Genomic DNA, 20179 nt, shown 5'->3' with positions numbered 1-20179 from the left:
CAAACACTAAAAACAAAAAGCAGTTCACTATTTGATGGGTAATTCAGCTCTGCTATGTTTTTGTTTTTTTCCCATTGGACTTTTTGAGTTGAACTTGATAGCAAACTACTTTAGAGCAGGTAAAAAAAATGAAGTAGACTTTTGAAAGTTGAAAGAAATCTGACAAAAAATTAGAAAGTAATGCATTTTTGAAAGTTGTTATCACTATAATTATTGGGCTCTCCAAATTGGCTGAATCCATATCCATAATGTATCATGAGTAGCCCCCTGAAGGAGAAGGCACTTAGGAGAAAAACAGAAATTAATGCTATCTTTATACAGTACATGACAAACGGGAGAGTTATCCAAGACTACTTCACAATCCACTGACCAAACTGCCAATTTGGGATTTGCATCGACTTTAATAGTGATCTTACATTTAAAACATTTATAATTTTATTATTAGTTTGATATGTTTCAAACTTGTGCTTTTCTTTTTATCTTATTTTTCTTTCACTTTTGAAAGTGAACCTATTACAAGGGTTGGACTTTGTAAGTTTGTCCAGATAGACTGGTATTCTAACATAAACATATTGTTTTCCTTTTCTATGTCAGCTTGTCATAGTATTGACCTTTAACCTCCTGGTCATGCTTCTAGTCTTCCCAGCAATCCTTGCCCTGGATGTAGAAAGGAGAGAAGAGAAGAAGATAGATCTCCTTTGCTGTGTCCAAAGGTAAGGTGGTTCCCTTTATTTCTTTGATCTTTAAAGATACCATAATATGTTACACAGCTTTTGAGATGGTTGAAGCTATTTTTGCTGCAGACTGAAAACCTTGAGTGCCAGGATACGATACATACACTTTGAACATGTGACAAAAGTTGACTGTGGCAGTCAGATGTTTGTTCCATTAGTCAACCAAAGGAGACAAAGAGTTGATATGTCTGTAATTGACATTCAGAAGTTTTTATATAACATATGAATTTGTTATACAGTAGGCTTGCGGGTGCACCATGTGTGAGAGAGAGAGAGAGAGAGGCTTCTGGTGCACCCGCAAGCCTACTGTACATGTATATCTACATCACCATGCAAGCCAACACTTACAAGCAGTATGAATTTGTTGTTCAGATATTCTTTGATTTTTGTCTTTTTTGCAGTCAACAAGCACACAGAGTGATCGGTGTGCAGCCTCGTCCCCTCTGCGGTGGTTCTGACCCCTACAGGGAGTCACCCCTCACTAATCACTACCCTAGGAATCATCCTAGACGTATTACCCCAAACAGGACCACAGACGTCACCCTCCATTCCACAGTCCAGACCATCACGCACGCACCAAATGATGGATACAGTGGCCAGTGCGTCACGGAGGTTATACCCTCGGCCTCCACTACCACTGAAAGGACCACGCCCCTTCCTCCTTATGACTCGGCCCCACCCAGCACAGCAGCTTCGGTAGCATCAATGAGAACGTTGCTCAAGATGGAGAAGACCTCATGCAGAGACTGTCTAAAGAAGCTACGGTTCTGGAGGTGGAATTTTTCAGAGTTTGCACGAGATTGCTACGCCCCTTTCCTTCAGAAAACGTTTGTCAAGGTGAGATAATCAACCATTGATGCCACCATATGTCAAATGATTAGATTTACTTTTAGTTTGTATTGCATGCTTTATTAACATTTTCTTTCAAATTTGTAACGAGAATATCATCTATATACCTGAAAATATATTGCCGTACAATTAATGTTATCAAAATATAAAGTGTGGTATAACACAAATAGACTAAAACCTGCTTTAGGAACCACCTGTAAAGAAGAGCAAAGGTCTAAAAATGTTATCTAAACACATCTCTATAATATCTATTACAGATCAGCGTGCTTGTCCTCTTCACTTGTCTCCTCGGTGCCAGCATCTATGGTGTCCTCATCATGGAAGATGGCTTAGAGATCACTGACGTGGTACCCCGCGGCACAAGGGAGGAAGAGTTCCTTACCATACAGAGCCGATACTTCAGCTTCTATAACATGTATGCGGTGACGCAGGAGGACTTTGACTATACCTCCCGGCAGAAGCAGTTACATGCCTTTCACGGTGCCTTCTCGGCCATTCCAGAGATCATCAGGGAAGCAGATGGTAGTCTGCCAACCTTTTGGCTTCAGACTTTCAGGGACTGGCTCCTAGGTGAGGATTGAGGAACTTATACATTGCAAAGCAGTTTCAACTCCCATGATTTCACAGATAAGACTGTTCAAGCATTCTTTATGCCTTCGCCACCCAAGGTGGTGCCGAAAGCATATTCTGGGGTTGTCTGTCTGTCCGTCCCGCTTTTCATTACCGCGATTACTTGCCATTGAACAGATTTGTTGTTGTTGAAGGATGAAATGATTAGATTATAGATGTAAGAGGTCACAGGTCATAACATTTTTAAAAATCCCAGAGAATATTTATGACTTAGATAATTTCTAATTTTTAAATATAACCAAAGTGACCAAACTGAGCTCAAGTATGTAAAATCACTTAGCACATCAAATAAGCATTTGGGTCTGTGAGGTCAGATGTTAAAGGTCACATGATCACTGATCAATGAATTTACATGTAGGCGGAGACATATCAGAGACATAGGCGTAGTCATTTGTTATCCAAGTATGTGGATAAATGTGCATACAGATTTTACCCAGTTGGAACCCTATAGAAGTGGACTGAATATTTAACTAAATGTCTAAGTGCTGTCTTCCTTTCTTTCTAGCACCTACATTTCAAGAACAATAAAATGTATTTCCTGGAATTGGGTGTAGAAAAAATATATATTACCGCTTCATCAGATACAGGAGTGAGATCTTTGTGCTTTTGGAACAAATAATGTTATAAATGCATACTTTCATCACCAGAAATGCAAGAAGCGTTTGACTTGGAGAAGCACAGGTACAGCATCAAGACAGACAGGTGGTATCCCAATGCAACCGACAAGGGTGTGATTGCATACAAGATGATCCTCCAGACAGGTATTCCTGAATCTCCTGCAGATATCAACAGGGTAAGTTCCCTCCTTTCCAAGTTTTCCCCTTTTCTGCCTCTAGCTGCCACCTAAGGTGCTGCCAGAGGCATTCTGTTTTTGATTTGTCCGTCCCGCTTATCATTACCCCGATAACTCAAGAAACATTGAACAGATTTTAACCAAACTTGGATCAATTATTTATGAGTATGCCATTTAAAGTATGTATTCATGGTTATTGAATTTCACAGCCCTTATGGTAATAAGCTTCTGGTGAAATGTGCAATATTGTAATTGTACCGATGGCTAAGGCATATTTGTGGTTCGCGCAGTTCTCGTTATGTCTATTATGTTTATTACTGGTTTAGACCTTAGACGTGTTCTCCTTTCTTTCATTGCTCTATATGTATCATGCTGTAGCTTTTCATCCCATTTCTCTTTTTAAAATATTTTTGACCCTCAACGTGTTTGTTTCTCCCCCTGTTCCTTCTCAACCCATTTCCCCAGCTTTAACATTGTAACATGTGGGGAGGGGGGGGGGTACATACATACATTCTCTAGATTTGTACAATAGAGTTCTTTTTTGTTTGTAAATCCTTCATTTATTCAAAGAGCTTGATATGATTGTTAATCCTTCCTCATATGATCTCTTTTCATCTCTCCAGTATTATACTGGCAGGCTGGTTGATGAGAATGGTGTCATCTATGCAAATGGTTTCTACAACTACCTGACAGTGTGGTACAACTATGATGCCATCTCCTACACTGCATCCTATGGCAACCTCCACCCAGCCCCACCCTCCTGGACACCAGTCGGCAAGGCTGATCTCGATGTCACAAGTAAGTTGATGAGGTGGTTGGAACAACAGAGGTTTCAATGACATATATGTTTTATTAAAGATTTTTATAATTGTATGAATTCATCCATGATGTTTTGTTTTCCACACCCGAAAAGTTGATTGATGTCACTGTCTTACAATTAGTACTTACTACCATGAGATGTATGTATTTGATTTTGTTTAGCAATCTGAAATGTAAGAAATGCATATGATTATACTGTATTACTGATCGTGGTCGGTCTGATGTTGAATAATGAATATCCTCACATTCACTTTCAAATACTATTAAGGCTTGTAACGGTTGAATAGATTGCATGATGTAGTTCGTAAAGCATACCACTGAGGGATTACTGGGTCTTGGTGGAATGACTTGCGAAGCTGCAAGGAAATCACACCTTTATTTGTTCTCTCCAGTCCCAAAGGCCAATCCTCTCAACTACACCCAGCTTCCCTTCTACCTCAACAACCTCAACACAACTCAGAAAGTGGTCAAGGTCATCAAGGCTGTACGCAACATCTCAGACTACTACAAGACCGAGGGTCTGCCAAACTACCCCCTCGGTGTCCCCTTCACCTTCTGGGAGCAGTACATCCACCTACGCTTCTACCTGGCACTCTCCCTCGTCAGCCTCTTGGGGGCATCGTTCATCATCATTACCCTCATGCTGGTCAACCCATGGGCTTCACTCATCTTGGTAAGTTTGGGATTGTTGTTGGTGCATGGAGCTCTCTGTGCTCTTTTCTTGAAAGAAATGGCAATTACACAATAAACGTTGAACAGCATGTGCTTTGGGGCTTTCAACCAACCTCACACAGGGAATAGCCAGGATTTGAAATTGAAAACATGATCAAGTATGGAATTGAAATGATCGTTGTGGCCTAGGGGATGTTTCAATCAACACTTTTCTAGCTGTTGGCTGTTAATATTAGAAACCAGTCTCATAATCAAAGAATTTGAATTTGTTGTATTTCATTGTCACAATTGTCCCAAGAACTTTAATGTTCAAAGTCTTGCTGCTGTTAACTACCTCTGTCTATTATTTGAACCAAGTACCTACGGGAACAGGTGGATCCTGTATTAAATCTATGGGAAAGAGAGAATTTAGTAGTCAAATGGATTAAGAATAGTTTTTGATAATTTGAATTTATTGTCAATTATTTTTGTCCCTGTGCAGATATTTGTTCTTGGGATGATCACAGTCGAGTTGTTTGGTTTCATGGGACTGATAGGCCTGAAGCTTAGTGCAATACCAGCCGCTACACTTATTGTATCAGTGGGCATCGGCGTCGAGTTCACCCTTCATACTTGCTATGTAAGTATGACATTTACCACAATAAATCAATGTATCTACCTATCATTTGCTAGTTTATCTAAACTACGCTACCATCAAGAACTGTTTAAAACATTCCCATTAGGACATTTTGTCCAGTTTTGTACTAATTCATTGAAACTTGACTCTGAGACAAGGCCTCTTTAAAAAAGGAAAAACCTATTCATAGTCGTAAATTCCTTTGTTAAAATTGGATGTAGACAGAGCTTATCTCTAGCAAGTTGATCTTATTTAAATGAATACAGGTTTAATTTGGTTGGTATAATCATTTATAGCTATCCATCTTTTTTGTTTTTTTCATTTTGAATTAAAGCTAGGTGAGGTTAGTTAGGTGGATGATACTTTATTCATATTATGCAAAAGAGAGATTATCATGTTTGCCAATTTACCTTTTTCATTCTTAACGGACTAGAGTAGATAATAAGAGCCACATATTTCTCTTTGCATTCACCTATTAAACAGGCCTTTTTGACATCCATCGGCAACCGCGAAAGGAGGGTCACATTTGCCTTGGAACATACTTTCTCTCCAGTGCTAGATGGCGCTGTTTCAACCCTTCTTGGTGTTGTTATGCTGGCTGGAGCAGAGTTTGACTTCATTGTTAGGTAAGACAAATAAAGAGTGACAACATTTTACTCCAAGTTGTGTGCCCCTGATTTCTCTTTTTCCTTCATCCTTTTGTCACATTTATTAGAATTATCCCTCACACCATTTCGCTGAAGTAGACTGACTCCATTTCATGAAATGGGTATCCTAAAATATGACTCAAGTTAATTTACAAAACTAGTTTCTGCAGTAAGCCTTACTATGTAAGTAATGTAGCACTGTCTGTAACTAAGTCAACTGACAGCAAGGATGATAAGCCACTGATGCCACCATCCCTTCAGTCATAGTAGATAAGTTACCTTACAATTTAATTTAGGCATGGCTGTGTAGTCAGCAGCGAGGAAAAGGGGCGAATATAAGAATACAACATTCCAAAAACAACGGAATTTATCAATGCCTCGAGAATGCAGAAACATATCGGTGGACTTGTGTAAGCATTATGTGAGCTTCACTTTTGTACAAGAACTAAACCCCTGTTTTGAATAATAGATCAATCCATTGACCCTTGACCCTCACTGGTGGGCCTTAGTGTTTAGACAGCTGTCCGGGGTCCCAACAAAGCTAGCGGGAGCAAGTTAGCAAACGAGTTGGGGTTGGAAATTACAATTAGGTGGAAAAAAATCACTCTTTGTGAATTCCACTCATTTGTTCCATTGTCACAACATAGTTTTTGAAATATTTCAAAAGCAATGAGGCTTTCTATAATAGCTTTTTAACACATTGTACAATAAATGTCTGTGGTACCGATAGCTCTTTACAAGTAAGTCTCAGTAAGCTCACTTAGATTATGTGTGGGACTGACATTAGCTTATTGAAGTAAACCTGACATTAATTTCTTGCAAAATGAATATTTTTTATATAAAGCTGGGCATGTTTCCCATCTGTCTGTCCTATTCTCCAAATTCACCAGGACTTTTGCTCCATGCTGGAAATAAGATTTATAAAAACAAGCAAGATAGGGAAAAATGTGGTTAAAGAGAACAGGAATCCACACCATACACTGCATTGTCTTCCATTAGAAATGCAACACCCCCTAATAATAGTGAAAAATGCCACCGCACCTAACGCGGATAATAATCACCCTGCTCTCCAACAAAGTTTTGGTCCAACAAAGATAATAAGGATGATGGGAGCTAGAGCTTCAGGGAAAAACTGCATAAAGTTCCTAAAGGGAGATGAGGAAAGTTCGAAGGGGGGATAAAAAGTGGGGAGGCTTTGACGGTAATTGGTTTTGGCATATTTGGGTTGGCCTGACACACAAGGCTTTATGGTCTTTCGCTAGAGAGACCGGTAATTGCCAAAAATGTTGGCCTATTTACCTTGGGACCTTTTCATTTCTCACTCTTTTGATCCTCTTTACTTAACTTTCAGCATATTTTGACTACTAACATTTCCTTGTTGCTTGTGTTCCCACCCCCCCCCCCCCATTTTGAACATGACTTGTCTTGACCCCCTGGGAAGAAGAAATTGCTCCTCTGTTGTTTTTCATCTTGTTCACATGTCTTCTTCCTCATATGTTCATAAATATATTATATCTCCACCCTAACCCCCTCTCGCTCTCAGTTTGTCTGCTTAGATTTTGAGGAAATAAGAAATGATAGCGTGTAAAATGTGTTTATGCCACCATTTTAGAATTATATAAAATACATTTCTGTGAAAAGGTAGATTATTAGACCTACCTTCCATCTTTACATTTCTATTTTCCCAAACTTCCTGGAGCAATGAAAAAGTGCCCCTTTTACTGATTGACCATTGTCAATCAGTAAATCTTGAGAGGCAAATTAAATATTTAAGTGGGGTTATTTTTTGCTTTATGTGCACATTGGACCATATTTCCTCCATTATCAAAATGTTCTTTGCTCCTTACTTTGTTCCGAAAAAATGCTTAAATTACAATTCATAACAATTGCACATCCATTCAATTACAAAATATGCCCATTACTGTTTATGATTATGGCATTAATCTTTCTTCATTATTAAATGAATCACATGACAGCAATTTTCTTGTTCAGTTTTGAAGTTAATGTTTCCTTCTGGTCATGTTCGGTCAATGTTTTTGCATGATACTAACGATCATTTCAACTGTTTCACACAAATCATGCACAAATGGATTTTGAAATGTCATTTTCAAAACAATGTTGCTCAGTGAAGCGTGTGTGACTTAATGTCATCAAGTTATTGTTTGTTTTCGGGTTTCATTTTGTCTGAGACGCACTGTAGTGTCCCTGCTGGACATGGGGGGCACATTCTCCCTGATACACACAACCCCAGAATTTGATTGTTGATTCAGCTTCAAGGACCCAGCATGGGGACAAGGCATGACATGGTCTTGTAGGGTATGAGAGCCCGGAGTGCGTATACATTCAGAGCTATTGCCCATTCTTTCTTTTCTTTTTGTTGTTGTTGTTTGTTTTAATGTTCAGGCCATACTTGTAATATATATTCTGTCTATAGTTGGGCAGAATGGTGTACATCACCCCGAATTGGACGGAGTGTTTGTGGTCATGCAGGGACGGTTTGGCGGTGTGACTGGTCATGTAGGGACAGTTTGGCAGTGTGACTGTGGTCATGTGTGGTCGGTTTGGCGGTGTGACTGGTCATGTGGGGACAGTTTGGCAGTGTGACTGTGGTCATGTGTGGTCGGTTTGGCGGTGTGACTGGTCATGTAGGGACAGTTTGGCAGTGTGACTGTGGTCATGTGTGGTCGGTTTGGCGGTGTGACTGGTCATGTAGGGACAGTTTGGCAGTGTGACTGTGGTCATGTGTGGTCGGTTTGGCGGTGTGACTGGTCATGTGGGGTCGGTTTGGCGGTGTGACTGGTCATGTGGGGTCGGTTTGGCGGTGTGACTGGTCATGTGGGGTTGGTTTGGCGGTGTGACTGGTCATGTGGGGTCGGTTTGGCGGTGTGACTGTGGTCATGTGTGGTCGGTTTGGCGGTGTGACTGGTCATGTGGGGTCGGTTTGGCGGTGTGACTGGTCATGTGGGGTCGGTTTGGCGGTGTGACTGGTCATGTGGGGTCGGTTTGGCGGTGTGACTGGTCATGTGGGGACGGTTTGGCGGTGTGACTGGTCATGTGGGGTCGGTTTGGCGGTGTGACTGGTCATGTAGGGACAGTTTGGCAGTGTGACTGTGGTCATGTGTGGTCGGTTTGGCGGTGTGACTGGTCATGTGGGGTCGGTTTGGCGGTGTGACTGGTCATGTGGGGACGGTTTGGCGGTGTGACTGGTCATGTGGGGTCGGCTTAGCGTTGTGACTGTGGTCATATGGGGACGGTTTGGCGGTGTGACTGTGGTCATGTGGGGACGGTTTGGCGGTGTGACTGGTCATGTAGGGATGGTTTGGCCGTGTGACTGTGTTCATGTAGGGACGGTTTGGCGGTGTGACTGTGGTCATGTGGGGTCGGTTTGGCGGTGTGACTGTGGTCATGTGGGGTCGGTTTGGCGGTGTGACTGGTCATGTGGGGACGGTTTGGCGGTGTGACTGGTCATGTAGGGACGGTTTGGCAGTGTGACTGTGGTCATGTAGGGACGGTTTGGCGGTGTGACTGGTCATATGGGGACGGTTTGGCGGTGTGACTGGTCATATGGGGACGGTTTGGCGGTGTGACTGTGGTCATGTGGGGACGGTTTGGCGGTGTGACTGTGGTCATGTGGGGTCGGTTTGGCAGTGTGACTGTGGTCATGTGGGGTTGGTTTGGCGGTGTGACTGTGGTCATGTGGGGTCGGTTTGGCGGTGTGACTGTGGTCATGTAGGGACGGCTTGGCAGTGTGACTGTGGTCATGTGGGGTCGGTTTGGCGGTGTGACTGTGGTCATGTGGGGTCGGTTTGGCGGTGTGACTGGTCATGTGGGGTCGGTTCGGCGGTGTGACTCGTCATGTGGGGTTGGTTTGGCGGCGTGACTGTGGTCATGTGGGGTGACTGGGGTCAGTTTGACGGTGTGACTGTGGTCATGTGGGGACGGTTTGGCGGTGTGACTGGTCATGTGGGGTCGGTTTGGCGGTGTGACTGTGGTCATGTGGAGTCGGTTTGGCGGTGTGACTGTGGTACCACCTGTTGAGTTCTTATACGGTTTCATATTTACTGCTGAAAAGGAATTGAATGTGTTTTAGAACGGACTAATAGGTCCACATTGAAACCGTGCTCTTGTTCATACTCATAGCAGCAAGACCGCATCACATCTGCCATGCATGCTCATTTGTTTCTATGCAGGTGTCGTGGTCTAGTAGTTACTCAACTGGACTGCGGATCACATTGTTTGCAGTTGGAGTCCCGCCGCAAAACTATTGTCATTTGGCTAGACATAAATCTACATTTGCCACACTCCACCCAGGTGAGGTGAATGGGTACCTGGCAGGAAAGATTCCTTGAAATGTTTGAGTGCCATAATGGTAGCCATGTCCTTGCTAAGGTTATATATGATGAGCACCAGGAGTGTCAAATTTGACAGACATGAGAGCTGTACAAGAACCCTTTAATATTATATATTATATTTTCTGCATTCTTTCACATTTCCCCCTTGTTTATATGCATCTATTTTTCTCCTCCCTCTTTCCACAGTTACTTCTTTTATGTCTTCCTGGCTCTGATCATCCTTGGAGTCTTGAATGGCTTAGTCTTGTTACCAGTCCTTTTATCATTATTTGGACCGCCTGGTGAGGTAAGTGAAACCAGAAATCTTTTTTTTTAATCAACCAGAAATGTTTTGCTGAAAGAAGGGTAATTGTTCTCCATGTAGGTTACAGATCTTTTCTAAACTTCTATAAAAAAAAATACAAAAATACAAAAATATATAATTTAAAAAATTCATACCAAGTAGACATTAAAGATACTATGTCCCTTTTGCAGCCAACCCAGGCCTTATAAAAACCTGATTTAAATCGGTTTCCTGATTTTTTTTTTTAATTTTTCCCGATTTTTTCCCAAATTTTTTTCTTCCCGATTTAAAAAAAAAAAAAATTCAGATTTTTTTTTTTTTCTTCTTCCCTATTTTGTCCTGATTTTCCCGATTTCCCTCTTATTTTCTCTATTTCTCTCTTATTTTCTTTATTCTTCCCTATTTTGCCCTATTTTTTCCCCAACTTTGTCCTAATTTTCTTACTCGAAAGGGGGGAATGTTGTTAGATGCCATTTTCCCCCCACGAATCCTCTTTTTTTTGTTTTACTCAAGGGGGGCGTGGTTGAGGGGAAAACAAAAAACCTATTGTTTTTTAGTGCTCACTATCACCCCTGAGCCAACTTGAAATTCTATAGAACTTTGCAGGAATTATGAATATGTCATGTATGTCCTATCTGTAAAATTTAAACGTTAGCAGTGTCCTTAATATTCAAATTATTCAAGGAAACCCGTTTACTTGCTAGACTTCACTGTCAGACACTATTGAGTGATTGACTGGCTTTTTTTCTTCTTTGGTAATAACATACATAAAATGAGCTGTAAAGGGTACATGAGCATTTGTCTACATCAATAACTCACTTCTTGTAATGGCCAAAATTAAACTGATTAAATGAATTATCATGCTGCAATCATAATTATAAGCCTTTAGGTCTGTCAGGAATCCCATGACTTTTACCAGCCGACTGGCTGTATGATTATCAACATATTTATGATTGGAAATCGAAATTTCATTTGTTTTCCGAACAGTTTTTATAACACTACAGTCTATTGGGGAAAATGATTATGGTAAAACCGGTCACTTCAAGATTGTTTACTTTTTTGAGGCACTTTATGATCATTTTGAAGCACAATTTATTTAGGGCTTCAATATTACACCATATCACAGACACTGATAACACGTAGAGCCATGCATCTCACATTTAAAATTGTTAAACGATGCCTTTAAGATAAAAACTCCTCATTGCAACATTTCATGAATTTCATAACCATTATGGTTTCATTTCATTTTACAATTTAGGTGCGACCTGTGGCTAATGCGAACAGACTGCCCACCCCCAGCCCTCCTGCCACCCCTCCCGCTGAGCGGGCTACTAGGATGAGACACTGTGGATGGGACAGTGAGCCTCCTGCAGGGTCATACCCCTCAGGAGAACACATAGAGATTCATCCTCCAGAGGTTGTGGTACAAACTAGTGTTCATCATCCGCATCTTGTTAGTGAGGTAAGTTTCAAATGGCCAATCTCATTCATTTTGCTTTACTTACATATTCATTTAACGATTGACATTCAAGTGCCAGTTAGAAGTGCTTGTGGTAGCTTTAAAAAAAGTTCTTGGTTGCCTAGGCCATTATTGAATTGGCTCATTCGCACCTGTGATATTCAATTGGAATAGGCTGCTTGTATTGCTTGTTTTGCACCATACACTGCTGAGTATGCATGTGTACTAGCTTGAACATCTCAAGCTTGAGAAAGAAGCAGAAATAGTCTTTATCAAACTTCCATTTTCCAGACCAGACCTGTTAACAGAAAGGGTATGCTCCAACAATAAAAAACTTACACATTCACTCAAGCATAAACAGAAACACAAATCACCACAAAATCCAAAGTAAAGACATTGCTTCAAAACCACCACCCATTGCTATCTGTTGTAATCTGGCAATTGTAAAATGAATACCGGTAGGCAAGTAATACAAAATGTAGTAGATGTGTATGTTTGGTAACAGACATTTTATCTATGATTGAGCTTTACTTACCTATGGAACCCCGGGGGCCCACCATCCCTATCCTCTGGATTGGACCGAAGCACCAGCTTTGATAAAAGAATTTTCTTTTCGTGCACAATCATATATATTGCTGGGGCAACCAAGATTCAAAGGACTTTTAAAGCTTCCAGGGGGAATTCACACTAGCATTATAATGGTGATTGTTTGAATGAATAGGCAAGTAAGGCTCACTCGAAGATGAAATGTTTGGTACCAAACATACATTTCTGTAAAAGATCTGTAATCCTTTTTTGTTTGGGGGGGGGGGGGGGTGTAGAGGTATTTTACATTTGATGTCATAATTTCTAACAAGTTATTTAGACTGTCAGATAGGAGGCCCAAGAAAAAGTTTGTCATATCTAATGGTTGATCCAGTTACTTTCAATAAGAGTATCATTTAAGTTGTGTTTATTTCCAGGAAAAAGGAGCAATGTATTTGTTTATACATAACAACTTTGTAACACTAAAACTATTTGCTCTCTTCATTTATAAAATAGATGATTCATCAAACGAGAGGACATTCAAACTCACCCAAGACACAGAAGACGCGACCTCAAAGGACATCGTCTAAGTACCCCCACCGACAGCATCACCAGCACCGTCAGTCCCACCCTCATCATCAGTACCCCCACCACCATCACCAACACCCCCACTTTGCCCATCAGTCGTTCCCCTTCAACAACAACTCTTCCTCCTCATCATCCTCATCATTATCGGACTCGCCCCATATTGGGAGGCACGTCACCACAGTTACTGCAACCGCCAGGGTGTCTATCGTCCACGGCGCCGCCTGCACGGTGCTGGCTGATGACCCCAGGTACCAGAAGAGGAGGAGGAGGCGGGGTGAGGATGCAGTTGCCCGGGAGACCAAGGACGGAGATGTGAAGTTGGAATGCATAGAGGCTGAAGAGGAAGAGCAGAGGATGAAGGAGATGGAGATAGAGGAGGATGCTGGTAGTGATACACATCGGGACTCAACAGTGTAGCATGGGTGAGTGTTACTTGGTTTCCTACTGTTCACTGGATATCTATGCATATGTTTCGTATAAGATTGTTTTAGAAGACATCTGTTTTCTCAAGAATTGAAAGTTCAAGCAACAGCTAATGTGTACCAAACTTGTCTTGATGATATCAGTTGTGTGTTAGAATTGCTGGGTGATTATGCATTATCCAGCCTAGCTATTGTACAATATATTCTACTGCACTACAAGATTACTACAGATTACTCCATTTCCATTTACACTTTGTAACCATTTTATGAAACTCTATTTTCAATTCTAATATATTCAAGAAATTAAATGAATTTACATGTGATGACTAACTTACACTGCTTTTTCTTTTCTATTGTAATTTTACAGACTTGGAGCATTAGAAACTCTTCCAAGCCATTGTTGCATGAGAATGCAATTGATTCAAGCAGCTGTCTTCCTTGTTTCTGTTTGGCGGATGGATGGATGCCACGTCCCTGTCGTCTGTCTTTAACTACCAGGTGGTGGGTTCATGGACTTGACTATCATTCAAAACATTTGTAACTAGCTCTTCAAATATATCTTTTACAAACGGGAGAGAAAAAAGGACTTGAGACTTGTACTTGTGGTGCTAACCTTTTACTCAAAAGGAATCAAAACATGACTAAAATGTAATGTAATCAAAGATATAGACAAAGGCCTGTAAAGAGTTATCTATTATTTATTTATATATGGTATTGGAGTGTTCACAGAAACAACGCGAATCAGTTGTATGATTCATATAGCTTTTGTATTCATTGTTGCACTCATCATTTTCTTGTCTTATTTTATATGTATAAAAGATGTTTTATGCAGAAAAAACTTGTACAAACATTCATACCTAAGATATTTTTATGTCATTATCATACAATCTTTGTATACAGTGCCAGTATTGTACATTAATGAATTGATAAGATAAGGAACCATGTACCTCGGTAAATATTTTATATAATGTGACTATTTTATGTATACGGATATGTTGTATTTATGTCTGAATGTACAGAAGTATGCAAAACGTGTATACACTTTTTGCCTCGAGGAAGTGTACAACTATGGTTGACATTTCATTCATGAACAGCAACAACATAGTTCATCAATTTTCTTCTACTCTTGTATAAGAGGCCTTGTAAATATTGTTATATTCATGTGCCAAAATATTCTCTTTTATGTCATGATAGATGACTTATAATATATGTATTTTTAAACAGTAATATGAATATTGTGTACCGGTATAAGTTACTTATAAACCCCACCATCTCTTTTTGTCTCACCGAGCTGAGGTAGAGATGAAACTAAGGAATCAAAATGGTATCCGTCCGTTGTCCATCCTTCACAAATGTTAAAGTTTACTTGCAAGACTCTCTTGTGACAAATAACTCTGCAACCATCAATCATATTGTGACCAAGCTTAGGTCAGAGATGCACTTTGGCACTATGGTGCTGTCAAGGGTCACAGGCTAAGGTCAAAGGTCATTTGAGGTTATATATCAAAGTTTACATGTAAGACTCTCTTGTAACTAATAACTTTGCAACCGCTAATCCCATTGTGACCAAATCAGTTTGCAAACAATAGGTGACTATTTTGCACTACATATTTTTGTCTACCATCAATCCATTGCCACTTCATACATCTATTCATCTGAATGTGTTGTCATCAAAGCTTTATTCTAGATTATTGTTCAGGTACAACCAGTCTGAACACCTTATTTCCACCCCAGTATTGCACAAGATAATATACTTGCAAAATACTTATTTCCAAACACAATCATCCGGCAACTGTCAGTAAAAGATAACTTTGCATACATTGTTCCAAGTGCAACCAAACTTGGGTCAGAGATGCTTTTCAGGAACATTCATATAATGTGGTCACAGGTAGGCGACACAATTCTGCGATCGGCTTCTTTAGAAAAGTTTGCAAAAGTAAGTTAAGTATGATAGCAATAGGTAGGACCATTTCTGGGAAGAGTTCATTTCAGAGGTTATTATTTGAAAATTGTACTACAAAAATTATCAGCCTTATAACTAGTTCCATTTTGTGTGAATCTTTCACACAAAGTTATGTACCATACTTTTTTTTAGAGCAAAGGATATCTTGGTATATCTTTGCTAAATTTGTTTTCCTTTTTTTTCTGTCAAACTTTTCTAAATTAAAAAAAAACTCAGCTCTTGAAATCTAACTTGTTTAATTTTTTTTTTTTTTGGTTCAAATTCTGTAAAAAGCAGAGTTAAATTTGACAACATGTATTATCTTTTCAGGCAAGATATATATTCCTTGACGTTTGTTTTTCATGTATGCATCCACCCTTTTGGAGAGAATGAGTGTGTGTGTGTGTGTGTGTGTCTGTCTGTCTGTCTGTCGTGTGTGTCTGTTATATGTCTGATGAAACATTAGATATGTGTGCAAATTATATAGATATGTCTTTTTGAATTATCTTTTGTAGACTATGGGTCCTACAGCTTGTTTTAACATGAGCAAACTGCCTATAATTTTACAAGTGGCCATGATTTTGTATTCTATTAGTGTACACCTTAATATGTGCCAAAGCCTCAGGAAATTATGTCATTATTTTGCTTTTCTTTACTAAAATTATTATTGCATATGTTTGAATACTTATAAGATGCTATCTTATTGATAGAATGCGTTTTTATCTCTTAAAATGCCAATGATGGGGAACTTATTAAAGGTGAAACTGGTTAGCTGTTCATCTTTATAATGGCAACTATGTTATTTTTCTACTGTTAAAATGTATTATTTAAAGTTATTACGGTAATCTAAAGAGAAAATACATTGACAGGAATTTCTCACATCAGATAATTTAAAATTTGTATATGATAATAGAAAATGTTGTCAATTTTACAAATTCTTATATCAAATGACTTGTGCAGCAATTTTGTTCTTTCTATTGAGCTTATGATTGCAAATTTAAAGAGCCGAAACCATAAAATTTGTAATTTTTGTTTAATCAATCGTTCATTTTCAGGGGAAAAATATAAAAACAAAATTTCTTATAACTGATGAGACACCCACTTTTACAAGGGATTATACTTGTTTAGAAATTATTTTGAATAATTTGCTTCAAAGATGTAAGAAGAAAATGCGATTTGGTGTAAGGGCCAAGTTTATTGTGCCTTAAATTTTATATTTTGTAAAAAAAGGCTGGATTGAGTGCCTTTAGAAATGCAGCTCAATTTTCTTTTTGTCATTTATAAAAGATCTTGTCCTTTGTGGATTGTGTGTGTTGTCCATTAACCACCTTTAAAACTGTTTAATTGGTGCTCCAGCTGTCTGAAGATGCCTTGATTAGACTTCTTTTTGCAAACTGGAAGGCATACATTTTGGGTCAAATTGTTGCCAAAATGCAAGTCTTCTAAATTGCTGTATTTTGTTGGATAGTTGCCAAAAGTATTTGAAACCAGTAGATAATTTTGTTTTGTTTTACTATGCCACGTCACCTAAGGTGGTACCAAAGGCATTGTATTTTGGGTTGTCTATCCCACTTTTTGTTACCATGATAACCTGGGAACCATGAAATGAACTTAAACTAAGCTTGGATGGAGTATGTATGAGCATGCAATGATGATCTGTTTAGGGAGGTGTATTCCACCATCTCCCCCGGCCCTCACACCTGAATCTCATTGAACTACATAATTATATTCACATATCCACAAAGTAACAATTTTGAGTTGTGTACAATTCTGAATATTAATTGGGGAAACTGTTATTTTGGCAGCTCCTAGCTTTGTGAATTTGACGCTGAACATACAGTACCCTTCTGTCAACAGATGCTTGAGACTCTAAGCAATAATGAATTGTTATTAAACGTTAAAGCAACTCCACAAGTGATTTGTGCATTCTTAATTTTGAGATACATGTATAAGACATGTTACATTGTAAGCGATTGCTAAATCTATGAAACAACAGTCAATTCATTTAGCACAATATATCATCGATAACTTAGTTCCATAACTTGGTAAATATATATCAGTTTAAAGGAGTTTTGTTGTTGTCTTGTTACTATTTCAACTACAGGTATATGTAATACACTGCCAAATGCCTTTTATGTTCTTAAATATGTCATATATGAGTTTGTAAATTACCATGTACAGATGATCTTGTGTGCAAGATATGCAAGATATAGAGACTTGGACATTATACATTTATAATATGACTGACTTAAAATACTTCTATATGTAGTATATAAAATTGTGGATTTTTGTACTGACCTTGTGGCAAACCCATAAAAAAATCTTTTCAAATTATTTTGATCAAATCTTTGCCAAAATGCAAGTCTTTTTAATGGCTGTTTGTAGTATAGAAATATATTTGTCTACCTCAATGATTTTTTAGTAAAACTGAAACTAGAGGTAGAAGCACACCTTTACTCTGAACAAACGAGCTACATAATAATTCTCACATTATTGCACTTAAATTTAATATTGAAAAGGGAAACTTTGATTGCAATTACTATCAGTATTTTGAGAACTTGATTTGCATATTTTTTTTGACAGCCGTCAGTAGCAGATTTCATGCCATCAGTTAAAGAACCAGTCTGGCCCATTTGCAAGTTTAAGTGAATAAATGGAGAAAAACAGAACAAAGCGGTTACAGTTCATGAAAATTGAATGATAAAGAAAGTTATAGAAGCTTGAAATTATGCATTTCATACAACAGTGATATAGACTTGATGATATCATCCCCTTTTTTTCTCTTTATGTTGTGTATATAAATTGAACAAAAATATGTGCAAACTCCTCCTTACTAAAACTTAGTGTAATGTCAAGGTCAAATGGATACAAGGCGTGTCCAATCAAAAACTATTTTAAACGAAATTTCATCAACAAAATATTTGGAAAATAGTGAGGGGGTGACATCATCAACTCACTAATTTGCTTTACACTTTTTCATGAAATTATGTGAGAACTTTAGAATTCCATGACTTTCTTATTTTTGTCCGATTTTGATGAAATAACATTCAATGTTTTTTTTTCTTTTCTCTATTTATTCAATTCAACTTGCAAATGGGTCAGACTTGTCCTTTCTTTTCTATGTACCTCTTTATGGTTTATTGTTGTTTGGCCTGTGTAGTGGAGCAAGATTTCATATGTCACTAGTTCCGGCTTCGTTGTTGTTGTCAACAATTATGCTGTACTTGAAATAACTTTCTATAGCTTGGAGGTAGTATCACCTAATTCGTACCACAGGTACATGTACATCTCTTGAAGGCGCAGGTCAAGTTAAAAATGTGTCAAATCTTACCAAGGTCAAAGGTCAATGAACTTTCCATAAAAAACGCTGTACACAAAATAATGCGCACTTCCATCACATTATCTACATGTACATGAACCTTGTCAAGAGGTTTGGGGGTCATCGGATGGGTCAAATGTGAAACATTTCACTTCAGGGATATTCATAGATCTTATTTGTGCACAATTGAAAAACCTTGGTTTCTCTCATACCTGAAGAGTTAAGAGCTCTTATTTTCCAGGGATAAAGTGTATGCAACAGTGCCTTAATTGCTTAGTGTTAACTGCCAGAACCAAATTCAGATCCTGAAATGTCAACATTTTCATATGCGTATTGTGTTCTCTCACGAGACGCATACCTTGATGTGTACCTTGCATGTATGTGTATTTTCATTTAAGAATTAAAAGATTTTTTTAATTGATAAGGAAAGTTGCCATTTCTATTTGTTGTATGACATGACATTATTATAAGCCGGGTTTAACGTTATGCTTTTTCTAACTGTGAGAAAACATATTCCACATGGAGATTAAGAATATGTATTCATGTTGTCCAGTTTCATTTGTATGTAGAAACTCAATGGCTTTGTACATGTATTCATTTATTGAAACCTGTCAGAAGTATTATGAATAAAATTTTATTGAAAATAAAATAATGTGAGACTTTATAAGTATATTGGTTGTATTTTCATTTTTCCAAGTGCACAGTGTAAACACTAATGCTTAAGACTTATTGTTATGATTATTGTTATTTGGCGCCACCTATGCCTGAAAGGCGAAAGTGAACTGAAACGCTGTTACCCTTGAGTCTCTCCTTCCAGTATAACTGACAGGGGCGGATCTAGCTTTTTGCCAAGGGAGGGGGGGGGGGGGGGGGTTGACCCAGTGGCGGATCCAGGTGTTTCCAAAAATCATGCTGTTTTAATTTTTTTCTTTTAACCGCCAAAACCCCCCCCCCCCTTAGATCCGCCCCTGACTGACTGGAAGTGTAAAGATGGACCATTACACCAGGGGGTCACCCAACTCTTATATGAACAGTGCAGTGGATTCTTAATGTGCAACATTTACAGGTCTCAAGTTTGTATGCCTCCGCAACGGAGTCACATTTTCGGGTTGTCCGTTCTCGTGATAGCCTTATCTCAAGAAGGGATAAATGGATTCCCACCAAACGTATATTAGCAAGTGTAATTCATTGGGCATTATCAGCACATGTTGAGGGCGATGTACATATAATAACACACAATGATTAAAGGGATAGTAGAGTTTTTGTTTCAGCCCACAAATGCCTTCAAAGTGCATTGTTATTGCTCTTACTTTTAGGACCTAAAATTACATTGAAGATAATTTTAGACCCCAAAATGTGTGAAATCCAGTTAGCCAATACGATCTTACCGATTCAGCTCCACTTTAAAAAAATGTGGTGACCATTAATTAATAATAACAATACACGGGCCGGCTGGTTGTGGGTTTTATAACAAACACAAAAAAGCCTATAAAAAGCCAACATCGGCATTGGCTGGTATAAAATGTATA

The 20179-nt window shown here is 38.8% G+C and overlaps 1 protein-coding gene across 1 annotated transcript in view; it reads left to right on the top strand.

The window, feature by feature from the left end:
- Window positions 1–19320, top strand: part of LOC593924 (protein patched homolog 1) — a 76177-nt gene extending 56857 nt beyond the window's left edge. Inside the window, exons 15-26 of the mRNA XM_030996328.1 lie at window positions 595–713; window positions 1136–1571; window positions 1841–2153; window positions 2861–3006; window positions 3630–3804; window positions 4218–4498; window positions 4979–5116; window positions 5597–5739; window positions 10299–10398; window positions 11654–11857; window positions 12896–13389; window positions 13757–19320. Of these exons, the coding sequence (XP_030852188.1) occupies window positions 595–713; window positions 1136–1571; window positions 1841–2153; window positions 2861–3006; window positions 3630–3804; window positions 4218–4498; window positions 4979–5116; window positions 5597–5739; window positions 10299–10398; window positions 11654–11857; window positions 12896–13384 (2544 nt within the window). The 3' untranslated portion in view covers window positions 13385–13389; window positions 13757–19320. The remainder of the gene's footprint in view (window positions 1–594; window positions 714–1135; window positions 1572–1840; window positions 2154–2860; window positions 3007–3629; window positions 3805–4217; window positions 4499–4978; window positions 5117–5596; window positions 5740–10298; window positions 10399–11653; window positions 11858–12895; window positions 13390–13756) is intronic.
- The last annotated feature ends 859 nt before the right edge of the window (window positions 19321–20179 follow it).

This window comes from Strongylocentrotus purpuratus, unplaced genomic scaffold (genome assembly GCF_000002235.5).
Source record: "Strongylocentrotus purpuratus isolate Spur 01 unplaced genomic scaffold, Spur_5.0 spur5_scaffold_3, whole genome shotgun sequence".
Lineage (NCBI taxonomy): Eukaryota > Metazoa > Echinodermata > Echinoidea > Camarodonta > Strongylocentrotidae > Strongylocentrotus > Strongylocentrotus purpuratus.
This window is presented reverse-complemented; position numbering and strand designations above follow the sequence as displayed.